At 60.6% G+C, this 19,006-nt stretch overlaps 1 protein-coding gene and 1 long non-coding RNA gene across 9 annotated transcripts in view; one reads left to right on the top strand and one right to left on the bottom strand.

Moving 5' to 3' along the window:
* Positions 1 to 529: 529 nt before the first annotated feature.
* LOC144318664 (uncharacterized) lies at positions 530 to 4,400 on the bottom strand. Of its 2 annotated transcripts, none has more exons than XR_013384721.1 (2): positions 3,880 to 4,400; positions 530 to 1,211 (listed from the first exon to the last, which is right to left on the bottom strand). It is a non-coding gene; the product is annotated as an uncharacterized LOC144318664 (long non-coding RNA). The 2 variants fall into 2 exon arrangements; XR_013384723.1 differs by lacking the exon at positions 3,880 to 4,400 and adding an exon at positions 2,781 to 2,884.
* KCNC4 (potassium voltage-gated channel subfamily C member 4) overlaps positions 2,844 to 19,006 on the top strand; it is a 29,976-nt gene continuing 13,813 nt past the window's right edge. For 4 of the 7 annotated variants that reach the window (XR_013384718.1, XR_013384719.1, XM_077905807.1 and 1 more), the window contains exons 1-3: positions 2,844 to 3,689; positions 14,103 to 15,039; positions 17,057 to 17,260. Coding sequence is in view for 5 of the 7 variants with exons in the window: in XM_077905807.1 (XP_077761933.1) it covers positions 2,982 to 3,689; positions 14,103 to 15,039; positions 17,057 to 17,260 (1,849 nt within the window). In the remaining 2 variants the exon portion in view is untranslated. The remainder of the gene's footprint in view (positions 3,690 to 14,102; positions 15,040 to 17,056; positions 17,261 to 19,006) is intronic. The other 3 variants (XM_077905811.1, XM_077905810.1, XM_077905809.1) reach the window with 3 other exon arrangements.

Here is a 19,006-nt window from a genome sequence, read left to right on the forward strand (position 1 = left end):
GCTCCTACCCCGTCCTGGGCTCCCTACTGTGGGGGACTAGGAGGCCTCACACACTGGAACTGAGACAAGCCTTGTAATGCCAGCTGCAATGTGCTGAAGCCCCCAGAAAGTCCCAGCAAGGCCAGGTGACAGGTTAGCTCAGAGCTCGAGGATAAAATTTCCAGAAGTGGTGAGGACTTCTCCAGAGGCCTCTGGCCTGAGGCGGAGCTGCCCTCTTGGAGAGCTGGGCAGTGCCGGGAGTCAGGGACCCTCGCACCGCCTGCACATTAACTCACTGCCCCTCCCAGCCTGGGCCTTCGGTGTTCCTGGCTCTTCCTGGGTTCCCCTACCGCACCCCAGCTTTTTGACACTCTTCCAAGGGCTCCTATTTGCCTGGTAGCTTTCTCCCTTTACCCATCTCCCCACATGCCTATCACCATCCACAAACACTGCAGAATGGAAGCACCAAGGGTCCCTGGGATGGGCGGGGGCAGGTAAGGCTGCTGTATTCATTGATTTCCAGGGCCTGGACGGCTTCTGGCACACAGTAGGCACTCAAGAAATATTTATTGGGTGAGCAAACAACTCAGCTGTGGGATGCTAGGATTTTTTTTTCATTCTTCCCACCCTACTCCCATCAATTTCTCCTTCTTTTTAGAATGACTGAGTGCAGCCAGCCTGAAAAATGCAAAATGGAGGAGACCCCAAGAGAGTCCACCGGGACACAGCCAGGTAGCAGGTTAAAGCTATTCATTGCAGTCGGTTCTTTAAAATCCTTGCCAGGGCTCTTCCTTTCTCCCTCCAGCTTCTGGCCAGTCCCGGGTCTTCTCTTCCCAGTCACATTGGAGATATGTCTTCTTTGCTGCAGCAAACTCAAAGCCAGCCAAACTCTGAAATGCAGACATTAGGGACTGGACACAGCAAATGTATGTTTCCGGCTCCAGTCCAGGCTGGCAGCCGCCTTCTCTGCATGTTAGTACAGATCGCCACAGACCACAGTCACTCTGGTTTTCTGACCTCATTAATGAGACCTTTGCTGACCAGCCTTTGCATTTGCATTGAGCTTTGAACATTTCCTTGGAGCACATCCAGGCCCTTGTCTTGTTTTCCCAGGATAGCCAGGTACTGCTGCCTAATCCGGGAGTCGGATGGCACACAGGTGTCCACTGCCTTGCATTTCAGCCTTAAAATCTTCCTTATGTCATCCGGATGGACAGGGAGGCTACCTGAAGCTGTAAAAATAGTAGGATTAATTTAAAGATGTAGGAGAGGCTCTGGACTTAAAAGCAAATAAAAACAAATAAATCTGGAAATTGCTCTTGGGATGAGGCCAGTAAGTTGGGGCTGGAGCCGAATGTTTTGGGTACGGCAGCTTCTCAATCACTTAGCAAACAGGTTCTCAGAGGCAGTCGCTGTGGGGGCCATCAAGCTGAAAAGCGGTGCCCTCTGGAAGGCTTCAGGGCCAGAGGGGGGAGCCGAGAGGAACTGCTAGGAGCACAACGATGCAGACACCAGGAGGGGGTCGCCCGGCAGGACGCGGGTGGCTTTAACCGGGGGTCCTTTAGGACCACGCACTCCACATCCACAATAGTGCCAGACACAACCAGGTTTTCTTCCACCCAGACCGGGAGCCAGTTGTCTGCACAAGGCTCCCAGGTCCCCCTCTCTAACGCGGGGGCCTCGGTGACGGTGGCAGGGCCCGACCATGCAGACCACAGCCATCTGGGGCCTAGCTGGGCCTCGGAGGCGCAAAGGTGGGGGCGGGGTGGTCAGGAAGCCCCACAGGGTGCCTGGGACGGGCGGGGGCAGCCTCCTGGGGACACCTCTCCACTCCCTCCTCCCCGGCGCTCCGGTCCGCCGCAGTGAACCCGCCGCGCGAGTGGGGAGGGGGCGGGCCGGGTCGGAGGTCAGGGGTCGCCGAGGCTGCGGCGGGAGGAGCTGCGGGGCGGGGGCCGGGGCCGGGGCGGGGGCCGGGGCGGGGGCCGGGGGCGGCGCGCCAGGCTGGGCGCCGGCGGCGAGCGGGTTACGCGGCGGCTCGGCTCGTCTCGGCGGGCGGAGGGAGGCTGAGCCCGTCGGCCCCGCACCCGCCCCCAGAGCGCGCGCGGCCGAGCCGGGCCCCGGAGGAGAAGGCGCCGCGGAGAGCCACCGCCGCCGGAGGGAGAGGTCGCGAGCCCCCGAGCCCCCGAGCCCCCGAGCCGCGGGCCGCCGGCGCCCGGGCTCCCCCGCCCGGAGATGGGCCGACGCGCGGATGGCGTGGCTCCCGGCGCCGCCAGATGGCAGGAGCCCGGCGCCGGGGCGCTGCGCTGAGGCTCGGAGCGGCGCAGCCCGGGGAGCCCGCAGGTGTCCTTGGCCGCCCGGCAGCCCCGGCCCGGGCCCCCGCGCCGCGCAGGACGCCGCGTCCGAGCCCCCCGCCCCGGCTCGGCCCCCGCCCGGCCGCGCCCCGCGCCCCGCGCCCCCGCCCGCCCGGACGCCGCGTCGGTCGGCCCCGCCCGCCTCGTGCCGGCGCCGGATTTATGAATCGGGGCGGGAGGCCCCCGCCGCGCTGACTGCCCGCGCCCCGGGCCCGCGGCCGCCCCGGGGACTTGTTGCTGCGCCGCCGCCGCCGCCGCCGCCGCCGCCGCCGCCGCCGGGAGCCGAGGGCGGCCCGTGAGAGCTGCGCGCCCCGGCCTCCCGCGCCGCCCTGGGCGCTCCCTCGCCTCGCGGGCCGCGGGGGGCGTGTCCGGGGCTGCCGCGCTGCGCCCCCGCCCGCCCGCCCGCCCGCCCGCCCGCCCGCCCGGGCCGCCCGCCCGGCCCGCAACCACCTGTGCGCCCGGCGGAGCCGCGTCGTCCCGCCCCGCGCCCCGGGGGGAGGCAGGGGCAGGGCCGAGCCGCGGAGGGGCCGCCGCCCGCCCGCCGCTGCCGCCGCCTCGCCCGCTCCCCGCCCCCGCTGACGCTGCCTCCTCGGGAAGGGTGTTTGGAGGGCAGCGGCCGCCCCAAGCCGGAGCCCCGCGCGAGCGCCTCTTATGATCAGCTCGGTGTGCGTCTCCTCCTACCGCGGGCGCAAGTCGGGGAACAAGCCTCCGTCCAAAACATGTCTGAAGGAGGAGATGGCCAAGGGCGAGGCGTCGGAGAAGATCATCATCAACGTGGGCGGCACGCGACATGAGACCTACCGCAGCACCCTGCGCACCCTCCCGGGCACCCGCCTCGCCTGGCTGGCCGATCCCCATCCCGACCCCCACCCCCACCCCCACCCCCACCCCCACCCCCATCCCGACGGCGACGGCGGCGGCGGGGCGCGGCCCGGGCCCGATGGCGGCGGCGGCGGGGGCCGCGAGTTCTTCTTCGACCGGCACCCGGGCGTGTTCGCCTACGTGCTCAACTACTACCGCACCGGCAAGCTGCACTGCCCGGCCGACGTGTGCGGGCCGCTCTTCGAGGAGGAGCTCACCTTCTGGGGCATCGACGAGACGGACGTGGAGCCCTGCTGCTGGATGACCTACCGGCAGCACCGCGACGCCGAGGAGGCGCTCGACATCTTCGAGAGCCCGGACGGGGGCGGCGGGGCGGCGGGGCCCGGCGAGGAGGCGGGCGAGGACGAGCGCGAGCTGGCCCTGCAGCGCCGGGGGCCGCACGACGGGGGCGCGGGCGCCGGGCCCGGGGGCTGCCGTGGCTGGCAGCCCCGCATGTGGGCGCTCTTCGAGGACCCCTACTCCTCCCGGGCGGCCAGGGTGAGTGGCAGGAGCCCGGGTCTCCTGCGGCGTGCGCACCGACCGGCGGGGGCGGGGGGATGCGGACGGACCCCACCCCTGCCTCCCCGCCGTCGCCTCGGCTTCCCGGGCCCCCGGGGCCCCATCCCCACCCCCACCCCCACCCTCTCTGCTGCGCGCCTCCCCGGGAGACGGCACACGCTCGACTTACTACTTGGACCGAATCCCAGCTGCCCGCTCTGCCGCATCCCCTCCCGGGGACTGGGGCACCCTTACCGGAGCTCCTCCACTCCCTCTTTTTGCACGCAGGCCGCCTCTCTTCACTTGCCCCCCCTCCCCTCCCTGGGGCCGGCGGCCGGGAGAGCTGGAACGGGCCTCCTGCCTAGGGCGGGGGGGCAGAAGCCGGCGTAGAGGGCCCGCTGGGGGCGAGCCCCTGCCTTAGCTTCTTCCGCGCGCACCACCTCCCTCGGGTGCTCCGGGCAGCACCCTGTGCTGAGAAGTCTGAGCTCAGTGGAGGGGTCGCCGGCTTCCGCCCATGAGACAGAGCTGGGACCAGAGCCCAGGCCCCTCATCCAGGTTGCCAGAGGGCCCTTCCTTCAGGGAGCTCAGTCAAGGTGCCTGCCCCAGGCCATGGCCCTGAGGCCCCCTGGTCACCCGGGATGGCCTGGCTTCAGCTACACAGGAAGGGCCTAATGTTCTCGGCGCTGCGGGGTCCTGCGGTCAGTGGCCAGCCACAGGCTACCTGTGATATCCTAGATTTGTTGCCACTTCTCTCCTTCCTGCTGTGGCAGATTGGCTTCCCGGAAAGCCCTGGTTCAGGTTACTGCTTGAAACAGGAATATGGGGGAAGAGGGGGGTGGTATAGGTCGATTTAGGCAAGGTCCAGTCCTTTCCCACCACACCACCTCCTGCTCAAGTCGACCCAGTTTCTCCCAACTCCCTTAGGTAAAAGGGGGTAGACGGCGGAGATATGATTGGACAGCTTAAAAAAAAAAAAAATCCCTGGAGGATGGCTTTAGATCCCTTAAAAAGTAGTAGTAGTAGTAGAAGAAGAAGAAGAAGAAGAAGAAGAAGAAGAAGAAGAAAGAGCACCCTGGGGGCTGTTGTCTGGCTTCATGGCTGACATGGCCTGGCTGGGGTCTGTCTGGGAGACAGGAAAGAGCAACATGCATTGTGTCTGGGGACCGCCTCCTGCTGTGCTCACTTCTGGCATCCCAAGTTGTCCTGTTAATGAGTCTCAGGGCCCTGTCACCCTCCCCAGCACCTCTTGAGCCTAAGCCTCCAGCTAGTCATGGAAGGAAAAGTTCTTTCCCTCCCAGGGGAGAATGGGAGACCGAAACAGGGCTGCAGGGCAGGCTGTCAATGCCAGACTAGGGCAGATGCAGCTCCTGCCTGGAAGGAGCAGAGGTCTCAGTGGCAGAATCCTACCAGGCTGGGGCTGCAGGCATCCCCAGGACAGCCTCTTGAGGGCAGAGATCTTTTCCAGGACTGAGAATGAAGCCCTGGCCCACTGCCTCTGTTTCTTCTCCTGTAGGCCTGAGATCAGCTCAGAAGGTGAGGGCCCCATCATGCCCTGGCCTGCGTCTGCTGTGAGTTCTGGGGGCTTCTCATGCACTTCATTTATTCTGCTCTTGTCAGCTCTGGAGGCAATGTGTGCTAGGAGAGAGCGACAAGTACTGGATAATTCAGGTTCTTTCCAAATTGGGGGTGAGGGGAGAAGGCGGTAGATTTGGCCTCATAGCAATGGTGAAAGGGGACAAGCCAGGGAAGCAGGAATGAGATGAGGTGGTTAGGGGAGCTAGATCCTGTTTCTGAGCATTCTGGGGTCCCTAGGGGGACTTTTCACCTTCTCTGGTTCTTTCTCGGATTCCAAGGGACTGTGCCATCAATCAGTTTATGTTCCACTCAACAAACCCCAGGGTGGGCCAGCCAGGGGTCTCTCTGAGTCAGCTCAGAGCCTTTGAATTCCTCCAGGAGCCTGAGATACTCACCCTTTTGATAGGGAATCACATCAGCCATGGCATTGCCAGTTGAGGTGAGGAGTCTGGGACGAGGCAGGGTTAATTCTTCGTATCCAAGCAATGAAGAACCAGGTATCAGAAGTGTCAAATGTGGTCAGAGTCACATAAAGTAACAACAGAGCAGGACTCTTTCGCTAGTGTTAACTTTCTGGTTGTGAATACTGATGTGAACAGCTGTATGGAGCCTCACAGCACTTGTCCCCAGAGAGGACTTGCCTCCTGCGAAGGAGCACAAGGCAGGGGCCAGCCTTCCATTCAACTCTTCTTGGGACTTACAAGTGAGAAAAGATAATAATAAAAAAAAATTTAATAACTGCTATTTGTGGAACATTCCATGTGAGTACGTTACATTAAGCCCTGGTCAGTCCTCCCAAAAAACTTAGAGTGGAGATCTCCTCCCAGTTCAGTAGATTGAGGCCATGAGAGGGTAAGCATCTTCCGGAGATGACACAGCCAGCTCGCGGCAGCCTGTGAGTCCAAGCCCCTACTCTTCTGATTGCAACATGTTCTTTCCACTGAATGTGGTTGTTTGTGAGGTGGAGAGGTGGCTTTTTTCTTATTCTGGCCTGGAAGGTTTTCTGAGGCTCTGTACTTCCTGTGGGTGACATCAGAAAACCCAGGGGCAGACAGGGACATCAGAAGGGACATTGACTCTGTTACCCTTCCAGGCCCGAGGGCCCGAGGTGTGGGGGTTCTGGGGCTGTGCCCTCCCTACTCTGTTTCCCCCAGGCCAGTACCACTGCCCCTCCAGCACTGTCCCCTGGGTCTGGGGCCCGGCGGCATCGGCCACAGGCTCGGGGCATTCACTGAAGGCCAGCGGGGCAGAGGAGCAGCACTTGGCCCCAGGCGTCTCTGCACACAGCAGCTGGTGATCCGAATAGTGCGTTGTGACAGGAGCAAAACAGATACAAACGGGAGAGTGAACTGAGCTGATTAGGGAGCCTGTTGCCTGTAGCTACTGACCCGGCCCGCAGAGCCGTCCCCGATCTCGCGGGTTCTAGGCCGGTGGGGTGCTCACCCCTGCTCCCCGCACTGTGGCCAGGCCCATGGTGGCCACTGCTGTGGTCATGTTTCTGTGGCCTGGCCTGGGAGCTGACATGACGGCCAGGCCGGTGTCTCCCCACCTGCCCAGCACCCCCAGGCCCAGGCTCAGCCATGGCCACGGTGGCTTCCCAGCCTGATGAATGGGACCCCGGGACATTCCTTTCACCCCCAGCCTCTCGAGGACCCAGGCTGGGTTACCAGCCCTCTTGAGAAGGATAGTCCTTGTCCTTTGGCTAAATCAGTACATGTATCAGTTTTCCCGTAAGGTTTCCCTCTGAGAAGAAGAGGATGTGACCTGAGGATCCCGGTAGCCCCAGAAAGGCAGCCGGGGCTGGGTTTTCACGTGGGCTGACAGCCACTGCGGGTTAGGTGCTGTCACCTGTGCACCTGTGCTGTGTTCCCGGCTCTCAGCTGGCACAGGGGAGGCAGAGGCGTGTTCAGTGAGGCGGTCCTGAGGCCTGGGGCAGGGGTCGGCGGGGGGGGGGGGGGGTGCTTGCTCAAGATCACACAGCTGGTGGTAGAACTAGGCTCCAAACCAGATCCCAGAACCCACGTCGGCGCGTGTAACCACACCTGCTGCCAGCAGAAGGCTGCCGACCTCAGGGGCCCTCCCCGCAGCCTCCCTGTCATTCCTCCCTCCAAACTCAAGCCCCCGCCCCGGCTCCCTAGAGTGGCTCTTCTCTGCGCTGGCTCTCTTTGATTTTTCCTCACTGTGGGATTTTAACAAAAAGAAAGAGGACTTAGTTACAAGAGGAGGCCCAGGCGGAGGAGGGAAATGGAGACCTTGGAAAGAAAGGCAGAGCTGCCTTCTGGCTCATCCTTCCGGAGGGCGCCCAGCTTCTCTGCCTGGCCGGTGCCTGGGCCAGCCAGCTGCGGGGCAAGATCCTGTGGTCCCAAGGCCGCTGGGCTCGTCAGAGCCAGGAAGCCAACCCAGGACGCTAGGTGCCCTATCTTCCCCAGCGCTCGCGGCAGGGGCAGCCAGCCTGTGCCGTCCCAGGAGCAGGAGGGTGTCCGGCCAAGGGTGCAGGCCTCTCCCCGACCCTGCCTCGAGGCAGCCTCCTAGTCTCCTCCTGGGTTTGTTTTGTGGTGTTTTTTTGTTCTAAGTAGACCAACATTTTCCTCTGAACATCTTGTCTCTGGATAATGAGGTGTTTCTAGTTGTCACCATTTGGGGTGGGGTGTAAAGTGGGGGAGGGGTTAAAATAAACTTGGCCTATTTTGGGGATATGGGGGAAGAGCAGGCAGGAACAGAGCCCAGCAGCTGGGCTTTGGGAACAGGGAGTCCCCAGGCCCCTGGCATCCGCCCCTGGATGGTGCTGGCTTGGCATACTGGACACCAGGGCGCTCATGCCATCCTTGTTCCTGGGCAGCCAGCCTACCACAACCTCTGGTCCAGCTCCCTCCTAGGGGTCCTGTTGTTACTGTTGTTATTTTGCAGGTTGGGTGATGGCTACCCAGCCTCTGGCAGGGGCTTAGTCCACCCTGGAAGGCCACAGATTCTGAGAGCCCACGTGCCTGGAGGCATTCCTGGGCACACCTGTTCCCTCTAGCACCAGCTAGCAGGGCTGGCCACGTCTCCTTGACGGGCTCCCCAGGCCCAGGAGAGGAAGCATGCAGCCACCTTGGCTCCAGTCATTGAGAAAACATTTATTGAGTACTTACTACATGCCAGACACCAAGCTAGGCCCTCTAAATATATAGATGAGTCAGACATGGTCCTGTTCCTGAAGAGAGCGAGGTCAGGTGGAGTAGGTGGCAGTTGAGGGAGATTAGGTGACAAGGAATAGTGATAATCATACACGAGAGATCGTGAGAGGTGCCGCGGTAGTCTTAGGAAATAAGTCCAATAGGAGGTGAGAGGAGAAAGCAATAAATCCCACCCGTGTGTGAGGCGAGGTGGGGGAGAGGGTTGGACGGCGGGGAAGCTTCCATGAGGAAACAGAAGTTACGCTGGACGGGCCCTGCAGGATAATGACTTAGCTCCCTTAAGTAATTTTTAGAAGGAGGAAGGCTATGAGTAAGTAAATACATAAATAAATAAAATTTTCGACGTGAGTAGTGCTTAACCGTGCAGAGTTAGGGAAGGGGTGAATTTCCTGGCCGGGGGACCAGCCCGGGCAGAGAGAGGACATGATGGAACATGGATGTAGGCAATAGCCAGGAATTGCATTTGGCTGTATATGCTCTTGGCCAGTGATCCGGGCTGGACCTAATTCCCCCTGGGGCCGGAGTCCTCGGCTCCGCACTCCAGGGGCCCTGGGAAGCCCCATGTGCCGGCTTGGCAGGAGGTAGGTGCAGGGAGAGGCGGGCTCTGGCCCCTGGACGGGGTGGGAGGCCCCTCGGCCCAGGTCTGCTCCCGGGGGAGCCCATGGAGGGAGAGGCCCAAGGGTCTCCAGGCTGGGCCGGGCACTCACTCAAGAGCCTGGGCGATCACTCAGGAGCCCGGGCAGAGCGGGAGGTGGCTTGCCTGGCGGGCTCTCCTTTCCTGCGTTTGAGCCCCCAGGGCCGCCTGCTGCCTTTGCAGCACCGCCTGGGCACTAGGATCTCACTTCCCCGGAAGCCTCAGCTCCTCGTCCCATCCCCGCAGATCTTTCTCTGCAAGTGTCTTTGGCTGTGTTCTCAAATTTCTCCTCTCCTACACTTCATCCTTAATATAGGTTTTGGGCATGAATCTTCTTATGTTTATCTGTCCATCTGTCTCCTTGGCCCTTTCTCCTTGGGCTCCCCTCCCCTGCCCCCGCTGATTGTATTCAGTTCCCAATGACTGGTGTCTCTCACCTCCCCCCCACCCCACCGACCCAGCCTGTGCCAGATGCCTGAGACACTCTAGGCTCTGTGCTGTTTTACAAATATCATTTCTTTTCATCCTTGAAACAACCCTATCAGGTGGGCACTATTCTCAGCCCCTCAACATATGAAGCTCACCGTAGCCTCAGGGTCTTTGCACTGCCTGTTCCCTCTGCCTCTTGAGCTCTCCTGGATCTTCACATAACTTACTCCCTCACTCCTGGGCTCTGCTTAGATGTCACCCTGGCTGAGGCCTTGCCTCATCACCCTGTTAGAAATAGTTTCCTCACCATTACCCTCCTTACCCCCTTTTCTCTTGATTTTCCTTCCTGACACTTAGAGCATCGACATACTATATATTTTACTTATCGGTTGACAGTCTCCTACTAGAATATAAGGCCTCAGGGGCAGGGCTGTTTCCTGCTATTCGCCAGCACGCAGAACAGTGGCACGTAGTGGGCACTTAATTTCCATTTTATGGGCAAAGGCCCAGAGGCTCAGTGAGGCTAAGAACTTTGCCTCAGGCCTGTCAGGCAGTCAGCAGCAGAGCCAAACGTGGACTCGGAAGCATCGGACTTTAGATTTCCACCAACAACTGTCTCGGGTGAGCTCGGTGAAGGAGGCTGGTAACAAGGCTGGTAACAGCTGGGTCTCGGACTGGTGGGTCCCCAGGAGGACACAGCCAGTGGTGGGGGCCCCCCGGGGAGGGAAGCTTGAGGGAGCAGCGCTGCCCTGCCCGGAGGTGGTCCGTCCTGCGGGGGCGTGAGACCGGCCGCAGCCGTCCAGCAGGGAGCAGGGCTGGCCAGTCCAGTCCATGCAAGCATGGTTTCCACTTGGGCGGTTCCCGCCAAATCTACGCCCCGTGTCCTCAGGCCTGGAAGGAGCTGACCGCTGTGGCCGTGGGGACCAAGGCAAGTCACCCCCTCCACACCAGCCTCAGTTTCTTCTGCTGTAACATGGCAGAAGGGGCATCGAACTGGATGAGCTTCCGGGGCCCTTCACTTCTAAAGACCAAGGCTCTTCTGATTTTTCCAGCCCCAGATCCAGCTCAGCTCTCAGAAGCTGCGCGAGGCGGGCCGTGGAGGCCCCACTCCTCCCCAGCTCTGCCAGCTGTTTATTGAGCACATACTGTGTGCTAGATACTTGCCTTGTAGAAGCTCACACAGTCCCGCAGCATCCCCAGCGGGCACGGGTGCTGCCCCCATTCTGTAGTGAGAGGCGGGTACAGAGTACACCATTCACCCAGTGAGCGGCCGGGCCAGGGCCAGGGACCTAGGCCATCTGGCCCCTGGGTTCCTTAGCTCTTTGCGCCTGGTCTCTGCTCGGCAGGGGCCAGCGGGCAGGAGGTGGATGTACCCACCGCCAGCTGTATAGGATGGCCAGGCAAGGGGCTGCTCAGCAGTCTCCGCGCAAGGCCTTGATGTCTAAATAGGGTGCTTCTGCAGCCACTGCCTCACTTCTTGGCCCCTTTTGGCCCTGGCAGCCCTCTGTCAAGAGAGTGGGGGAAAAAAAGGCAGCGTCCCTGCCGCCAGAGGGGAAGTGCTCTGATTGCGCTTGCTTAGGACCACCACTTACAAAATCACTCGGTTTGGGAACAACATAGGGGACAGAGGAGTAATTGGGGCCCCGAAGAGGGAACTGTAACCTCGGCACTGACCTGGGGCAACGTGCCAGAGCCCAGATGCCTGCATCTGTCCCAGCCCGGCCTCAGGTGTGTGTCCTCAGGGCGGGGGCTGGGGGGCTTTCTGGGGCCTGCCTGGCGCCGGCTGTCAGCCCTTGGAGAGGTCACCGGGGAGACTGAGGCCCCAAGGAGGGGTCACCAAGGAGGAGTGGAAAGAATTCTGAGTCGGGGTACCTGGCCTCAGTGTGGTCCTGAGCGAGTCATTTGCCCTCTCTCGTGCCTCTGCCACCCCTGAGAAACGGGTACATGTGGCTACCCTTTACCTGCCCCGTCTTCTGGGAGGGCGGCATGAGCAGTACCAGTACGTAGATGCAACAGTTCCGTGTTTCTAAAACACAGTGAAAGTGAGCGAACACTGCAGGAATTCTGGGAGTTGGGCCCTGACTCGGGAGGGCGGCTCGTAGGAGCCCAGGTTGGCAGTGAGGAAGGCGCCTTGGCCCGGTGGGTGAGAAAGTGGCTGGCACGTGGCCCTCCCTCCCTTGCCTCCCCTCGGTGCCCCTCTGCTCAGCCCCTTGGCAGCTCTTCCTGAACTTGTTTTTCCAGGCTGCTAATTAACTTCACGCTCGGCTCCCAGGTGGGCCAACTCTCCTGGCTAAACTTTTCCTCAGAGAGAGCGGAGAAAGTGAGCTCCTGCTTCCCATGCTTCCTGGCAGAGCTGGGAGAGGCTGTCTCCACCCCTTACCCCCACCTCCTCTGCTTCTGGGGACCGGGGTGGGGCAGCCCCAGGACTCTGGGTCCCCGGCATCCCCGCAGCCACGGGACAGGTGCCTCCACTAGGTCCTCCCTGAATGGCCACGGAGGGCTCACAGGCTGGAGCCATTCGCCTCAGGCCCATGTCAGCCTGTATTGCCTTCGTAGCCCATTTCTCAGGGAAGTAAAGTGAGGTCAGACAAGGAACTTGAAATTTACCTTTTCAGAAAAGCAGCAGAGAGGAGAAGCTCCAGGAAGAGTTGTCCAAGTAGCGAAAGTGTTGCCTGTGGCCTGCTACTTCCCTTCTCCTTCCTTGCTAGAGCTGATCAACCCGTCCATGTTCAAGTGTGAATAAACTGTGTGTGCTGGGTGTCGGTGTGAAGCCAAAGGCACACATCCCTGGGGTGTGAAACAGCAGTCATCGCGGCGCTGGCTGGGGGCAGCGCTGACAGTCCAGAGAAGGCTCTCCTGGGTCCATGACATGATCCTGCCTGGGTGGCGGTGACGACAGTGTGGGGCAAGGAGCAGGTGCAGCCTGGAAGTTAAACCTGCTGAGTTCAAGTCTGGTTTCTGCCCCTTCCGGGCTGTGTGACCTTGGGTGAGCACAGAACCTCTCTGGTGCTCAGTTCCTCCCCCGGACGGCGAGATGGTGGGCCTTACGGCACAGGGTCCAGGGAGAACAAAGGCGGTAACCCGTACCAGGTGCCCAGCCGTGCCAGGAGAGAGGAGGCCACTAAGGGACGTGCAGCCCCGGACTCGCTCCTGCTCCGGAAGCTCTGGAGGTGCTGCTGCTTCATTTTCCCAGCTCCCCCTGTAGCCTCTGTCAGTGTTTGGCAGTAGTAAGGGCAAGGTGTGCCTTCTCGCCTCCCTGGGCAGACTCTCAGGGAGCAGAGCATCTCTGAGAGGCACGATTAGACAAGAGGCAAGGCCACGGTCAGGTGGAAATCAGGGTGGGGCAGGTGGGGGTGCTAAGTGGTCGTGGGGCCACAGCCCTTCCCCATCCACCTGTTTTAAGCACGGGCCTCTGCTCAGGGAGGGAGCCCATCCCACCCCCCGCCCGCCAGGCAGGACGGGCAGCAGCAGGGGGCGTGGGCCTCAGCAACAGGTACCCTGACAGTGGTGAATAACAGATGAAGGCTCCGTAATTGGTGTTATTACACACGCATTTCCTCTCCATTCATAATGATCGGACGCCTAAATCTCTGCCGAGCGCTGCTGTCATCATTCTAGCCGAGATCCCAGCAGCTGTCTGGACCAGCCGCTGCCACACTCCGATCCCAATGGGTGCAGTTTATTTTTTGTTGGAGCTCAGTGTCCCAGGAAATGTCAGTTGTTGGAAAGGGGAGGGGTGGCTATTCTGGGCGGACTCCCCCTGTCTCCTGCCATGGAGCATGCTGTCTTCCCTCGGGCACTTCTCACTGTCTGGGCAGTTGGCTGGGATATTCTAAGCCGAGGGGTGGGGGAGAGGAGGTGGGCTGGGGCCGGGGCCAGGACGGGGGAGGGGGTCATGTCTGGAGCCTAAAGCCTCAGCTGGCAGAAAGAAGCCCCCTGTCTCTGGGCGTATCCCTTATAATGCAGTGGACCTCAAAACAGTGTGCATTAGAATTACCTGGAAGGTTACTGGGCCCTACCCCCAGTATTCCTCATTCAGTAGGTTTATGTGGGGCCCAAGAATTTGTGTTTCTAACTAGTCCCCAAGTGATGCTGCTGCTCCTGCTGATCCAGGGCCCCACTTTGAGGACCCACTGCCTTAAAGCCTAGTTACCCCAAGTATTGTCTGTGGACCGGCAGCCTCGCCCTGAGAGTTTGTTAGAAATGCAGACTCCTAGGCCCCCGCCTATGACTTCCTGAATCAGAACCACACTTGGACAAGATTCCTGGATGATTTACATACCCGTTACAGTTCAAGAAGCTATAAGGCACAATGGGACTACAGGTGCGCAGAGCTAGGCAGTAGGCGGGGCCAGGCAGCTGGAGTTACCTGTCCAGGTGCTTCCAGCCAGGAGCAGCCTCTGTCTTCTGTGCCCCGTGACAAAGATTTGGAAATACTGCCTTAAGATACCCTAGCAGATGGATAAAGGCCCTCAGAGGGAATTCCAGCCCCTGACCCCATACCGTAGTCCTGCCCGATGACCCGTGCCCCCACCCTCCACACACAGGAGGGTGCCCGTCTGGCCCTGACAGGTGCCCCACTGTCCTCCTCACCCACAGGTGGTGGCCTTCGCCTCTCTCTTCTTCATCCTGGTCTCCATCACCACCTTCTGCCTGGAGACCCATGAGGCCTTCAACATTGACCGCAACGTGACAGAGATCCACCGGGTAGGGAACACCACCAGCGTGCACTTCCGGCGGGAGGTGGAGACAGAGCCCATCCTGACCTACATCGAGGGTGTGTGTGTGCTGTGGTTTACGCTGGAGTTCCTGGTGCGCATCGTGTGCTGCCCCGACACGCTGGACTTCGTCAAGAACCTTCTCAACATCATTGACTTTGTGGCCATCCTGCCCTTCTACCTGGAGGTGGGACTGAGCGGCCTGTCATCCAAGGCGGCCCGAGACGTGCTGGGCTTCCTGCGCGTGGTGCGCTTCGTCCGAATCCTGCGCATCTTCAAGCTCACGCGCCACTTTGTGGGGCTGCGCGTGCTGGGCCACACCCTGCGTGCCAGCACCAACGAGTTCCTGCTGCTCATCATCTTCCTGGCCCTGGGCGTGCTCATCTTCGCCACCATGATCTACTATGCTGAGCGCATTGGCGCCAGGCCCTCTGACCCGCGGGGCAATGACCACACTGACTTCAAGAACATCCCTATCGGCTTCTGGTGGGCCGTGGTCACCATGACGACCCTAGGCTATGGGGATATGTATCCCAAGACGTGGTCAGGCATGCTGGTTGGGGCGCTGTGTGCACTGGCTGGCGTGCTCACCATTGCTATGCCCGTGCCGGTCATTGTCAACAACTTCGGCATGTACTACTCCCTGGCCATGGCCAAGCAGAAGCTGCCTAAGAAAAGAAAGAAGCATGTGCCACGGCCGCCCCAGCTTGAGTCACCCATTTACTGCAAGTCGGAGGACACCTCACCCCGGGACAGCACCTACAGTGACGCCAGCCCCCCTGCCCCAGAAGAGGGTATGGTTGAGAGGAAACGGGCAGGTGAGATTGGGGGTTGGGAAGGAAAGCCACCTCTTCTCCAGTGGCCGAGGGAGTCCCCAGATGAACCTCAGCCCTTGGAATTTAGGATTGTGCTTTACTGCTCTGGGCTTCCCTAAGTATAAGATGTGCCTTTAAGAGTGCAAAGTATTGAGGCCAAACCCCTAGCTTCTGGATTTCCAGTAGCTTTCTGGACATCAGGGTCTGTGAAGTGAGTGTCCCGCCCAGTTTAGGCTGTGAAGGGCAGTGAACAGGGCTGTAAATTCTGATACCACCTTGGCCACCATGCTGTGTGACCTCAGGCCAGTCACTAACCCTCTCTGATCCTCACCTGTAAAATGGGAACGCTCTCCTACTCCCAAGACTCTGATGAGACCCAAACAAATGACAGACATGAGAGGACTTTGAGAAGTAAAAGCTGCTTTACAAGTATCAGGCATTGTCATTATTAGGTAGAGAGCAGGGCAGCTGTTCTTCCAAGGTGCATCAATGCATGAATCATTCGTTTCCAAACGTTGGAGTCTCATATCTCTTGGCCTAATAAATGCAATAACGTAACAGCAGTGGGAGGCTGCCTTCTGTTCAGCACAAGCTAGATTGAGTCCTGGGCTCAGGGTTTCACATGGGATGGGAGGGAACCAGGAGGGAGTAGCCCAGAGTCGGGCAGGGGGGAAAGGAAGGTTGAGGAAATGGCATCTGCATCTTGAAGGACAGGGAGGGCCTGAGGATCAGGATCCTGCTCCTCAAGGATGGGAAAGGCCACCTCTGGAAGGTTGCTTCTGGCCGAGTCAAGAGATGGGAAAGGAAATAGGCTTAACCCACAGCAACGTGCAGTTAGGCTGGAGAGTGGGAGCCTAAGTGTTAGGCATGGGGTGGGCTCCCGAGGGAGTCTGGGATTCCTAGTCTGGGGAGCCCTTGGATGCCAGGCCATCAGGGAACTGGGGTTGGGCCAGGAGACAAAGGTAGCAGCTTCTGACCAAGCTCTGGAAGCACCCAGGGGGGGGGGTGCCTGACTTGTGATACCCACCGGCCTGTTGGGGGGTGCCCATTGTACATGCTGGGGCTACTCACTCGCTGGGGTCATGCGGGGGCCTGGGTTTTCCAGAGATGCTGATGGAACAGCACACCCACCAAAGTGGTACCCCCTTCCCCGATCCCTGAGTATAAATCTCAGCCAGTATCTGAGGGAATATCAGCTGTACTCTGAGGCCCGTTCAGAGCTCAGGGGAAACCTGGTGTCAGCACGGACGAGCCCCTGCACCAGCTCCCCAGTGCTCACCTGCCACGCCCCGTCAGCTATGCCTCAGCCTGACCCTAACTGGCTGGCCATGCACAGGGCATTCCTGGCCACCCTGCCTTCACACAGAGCAGGCCCCTCTCCAGGGCCAAGGGTGCCCCCAGGCTGCTGCCTGATAGAGGCAGGGTGAGCGCCCACAGCAGTGGGAGCCTTTGGAGCCTCTTCCGTGCGGGGTCTTCCCCAGACAGGTGAGCCCCAAGCAGAGGGCTCCAGATCCTTCAGGCACCTGACTCTTCCCTACATGCCCGGTGAACAAGAGTAACTGCCTTCGGGGGGCCCAGAGACATAGCCATGGAAGCCAGTTTCTTGGTTTACCCCTGGCGGTGCCAGGCCCCGTCCCAGCGAGACAGGCATTCTCCAAGGGAATGCAAGCTCATCCAGGTGTCAGCCTGAGCCAGAGCCCAGGAGGAAGCAGAGTCCGCCACCTGCCTTGGGCTCCACCAGCCTGCAGCCGTCAGATTCAGGAACCCCTGCTTAAGGCATCTCCGGCCCCATGTCCCAGGAAAGATGCTAGGCCACGGCTGAGAGGGAAGCGGGGCCTTCTGACCCATACCCCCTCCCACCCCCGTGCGGGCCCACTCCCTGGCCCTCCCAGGGAGATGCCAGGCCCCCTTGGTAGGGGAAGTGAAACGCTGGGCCTGGGATCGGAGAGACGGAGGCAAGCCCATGAGGCAGGCCCCGGGCAGCCCCTCACCCAGCCTCCTTTCTGTCTGCCCCCTTTAGACTCCAAGCAGAATGGCGATGCCAACGCGGTGCTGTCAGACGAGGAGGGAGCTGGCCTCACCCAGCCCCTGGCCTCTGCCCCCACCCCTGAGGAGCGCCGGGCCCTGCGACGCTCTGGCCCCCGAGACAAAAACAAGAAGGCAGCGGCCTGCTTCCTGCTCAGCGCCGGAGACTATACCTGTGCCGATGGTAGTGTCCGGAAAGGTATGGCTCCCCGGGCCGGGCAGGGGGGAGCACCCATGGAGCTGAATCTCCCCAGTGTCCCCCCCAAGACGCAAGGTCCCCTCCTCCCCTAAGGTCTTGGCCACCATCTCCTCTGCCTTGAACGTGCCCCCGGTTTTAAGACAGGTAGCCTGATGCCTGATCCCTGGATTAGAAAGGCCTCTGGCATCCTCCCCCCGCCCCCTGCCACAGAGCCCAGCCATCCCCCACCCCCAATGCCCACGGTGAAGACAAGGGCCAGAGGGTAAGGGGATAGCAAATCAGGGGCCCCTGTCGTTGCCCTGCCTTTTATCACCACCTCGCCCTCTGGTTCCGGCTGCGACCGGGAGGCCTGGCCCCACGGGAGGGATCACGGCCACACTTTCCCTAGCCCTCCCTTAAACACAGCTAAGGTTTCCCAAGTAAGTACTCCCAGAGATGCCAACAGCCTTCAGGAGTCGGGGTGACAGCGAGCTGCTGGTGTGAGGTCTTCGGAGAGCCTAGCACAGGCCCCACCTGCACCAGCCTGCGCTGGGCATCCAGGAGCCCAGGGGGCCCGGCCCAGCTCTGTGGGCTCTCGAGGCGGAGCCAGAAGGTGACCAGGAGGTGCGGATGGGGGCACGGTGGGTAGAGAAGTGTGCTCCGGAGGATTTGGAGGGTTCCAGGGAGCAGCCTGTTCTCCCCTGTGAGGGCAGGTGGAAGTTCTGTCAGTTGCCCCAAGCTGTGGCGGGGGAGCGGGGCGGAGGCTGGGCAGCGGAGCTGGGGTTCCTCATCTGCAAAAAGGCACTTGGAAGTGACTGAGGCTGGTTGAGGGCCAGGAGTGGCTGTGAACAAGAGTCTCAGGAGCAGGTGTTCCCATCACTATTTTGTCTTTCGTGCCCTGTCCCTGCCTAAACAGTTCCACGATAAACCTTGACACCCCCAAAACAAAGCTTGTCCCTGTGTTCTCAGACCACTTCTTAGCCTGCCTTCTTTTAGCCGGATCCACCCTCACCCCCCCACCCCCTGCCAAACTTCTTGCTTTCCCCAGACTCCAGAACAAGTGTAGGTTGAATGAGGCAGGGCAGTGGCTGCTGTAGGATTAGCCTGTGATGTCTCTGTTCCCCCGAGGATGACCCTGGCCTGCCCATCCCATGCAGCCTGCAGGGCACCTTCCCAGCCCTCACCCCTACAGGATTCCCAGGGTACCTTGACCCTAACCAGGCCCTGAGAGGTGTGTGTCCAGCTCTGCTGGGCGTATGTCCTATTGGGCGGCAGCAGCAGGAGTAGCTGTCTGGCAGCTGGAAGGAGATGGCCCAGAGGCCTCAGTTACAGGGCTGCAGACAGAAGGTACCCTCTCCTGTGTCCCTCTGGTCACCCCATCCTCTGTGTCCCTCAGTCCTTGGGCTCTGGATGTGCCTGTCTCTCCTGCTCCCCATCACAAACACACAGCGGCTTCCACTGTGTCCTGGTTCAGACGCAGATATTTGCTTCGGCTGGAGGATGCTAAGTGAGGGCCCAGAATGTGGGGCAGAGGGGCCACCACCTCCCCGTAAGACTTAAGCACTCCCATGAGTGTCCAGACCCCTGTTTTCACACTGGTATCGGGAGGGGCTCAGCAGCAGTGTGGAAGAGGCTACAAGGGTGCAAGCCAGGAGGGACAGTGAGGTCCTGGGGAGTGGGTCGCACCCAGGGCAGGGGTTGCACGTGTGCGTGCATGGGCCAGAGAGTCTGGAGCGCACATACCACCAGATCCCTCTGGGCGCTTGT

The sequence above is a fragment of the Canis aureus genome, chromosome 8 (assembly GCF_053574225.1).
Source record: "Canis aureus isolate CA01 chromosome 8, VMU_Caureus_v.1.0, whole genome shotgun sequence".
In the NCBI taxonomy this organism is placed as follows: Eukaryota; Metazoa; Chordata; class Mammalia; order Carnivora; family Canidae; genus Canis; species Canis aureus.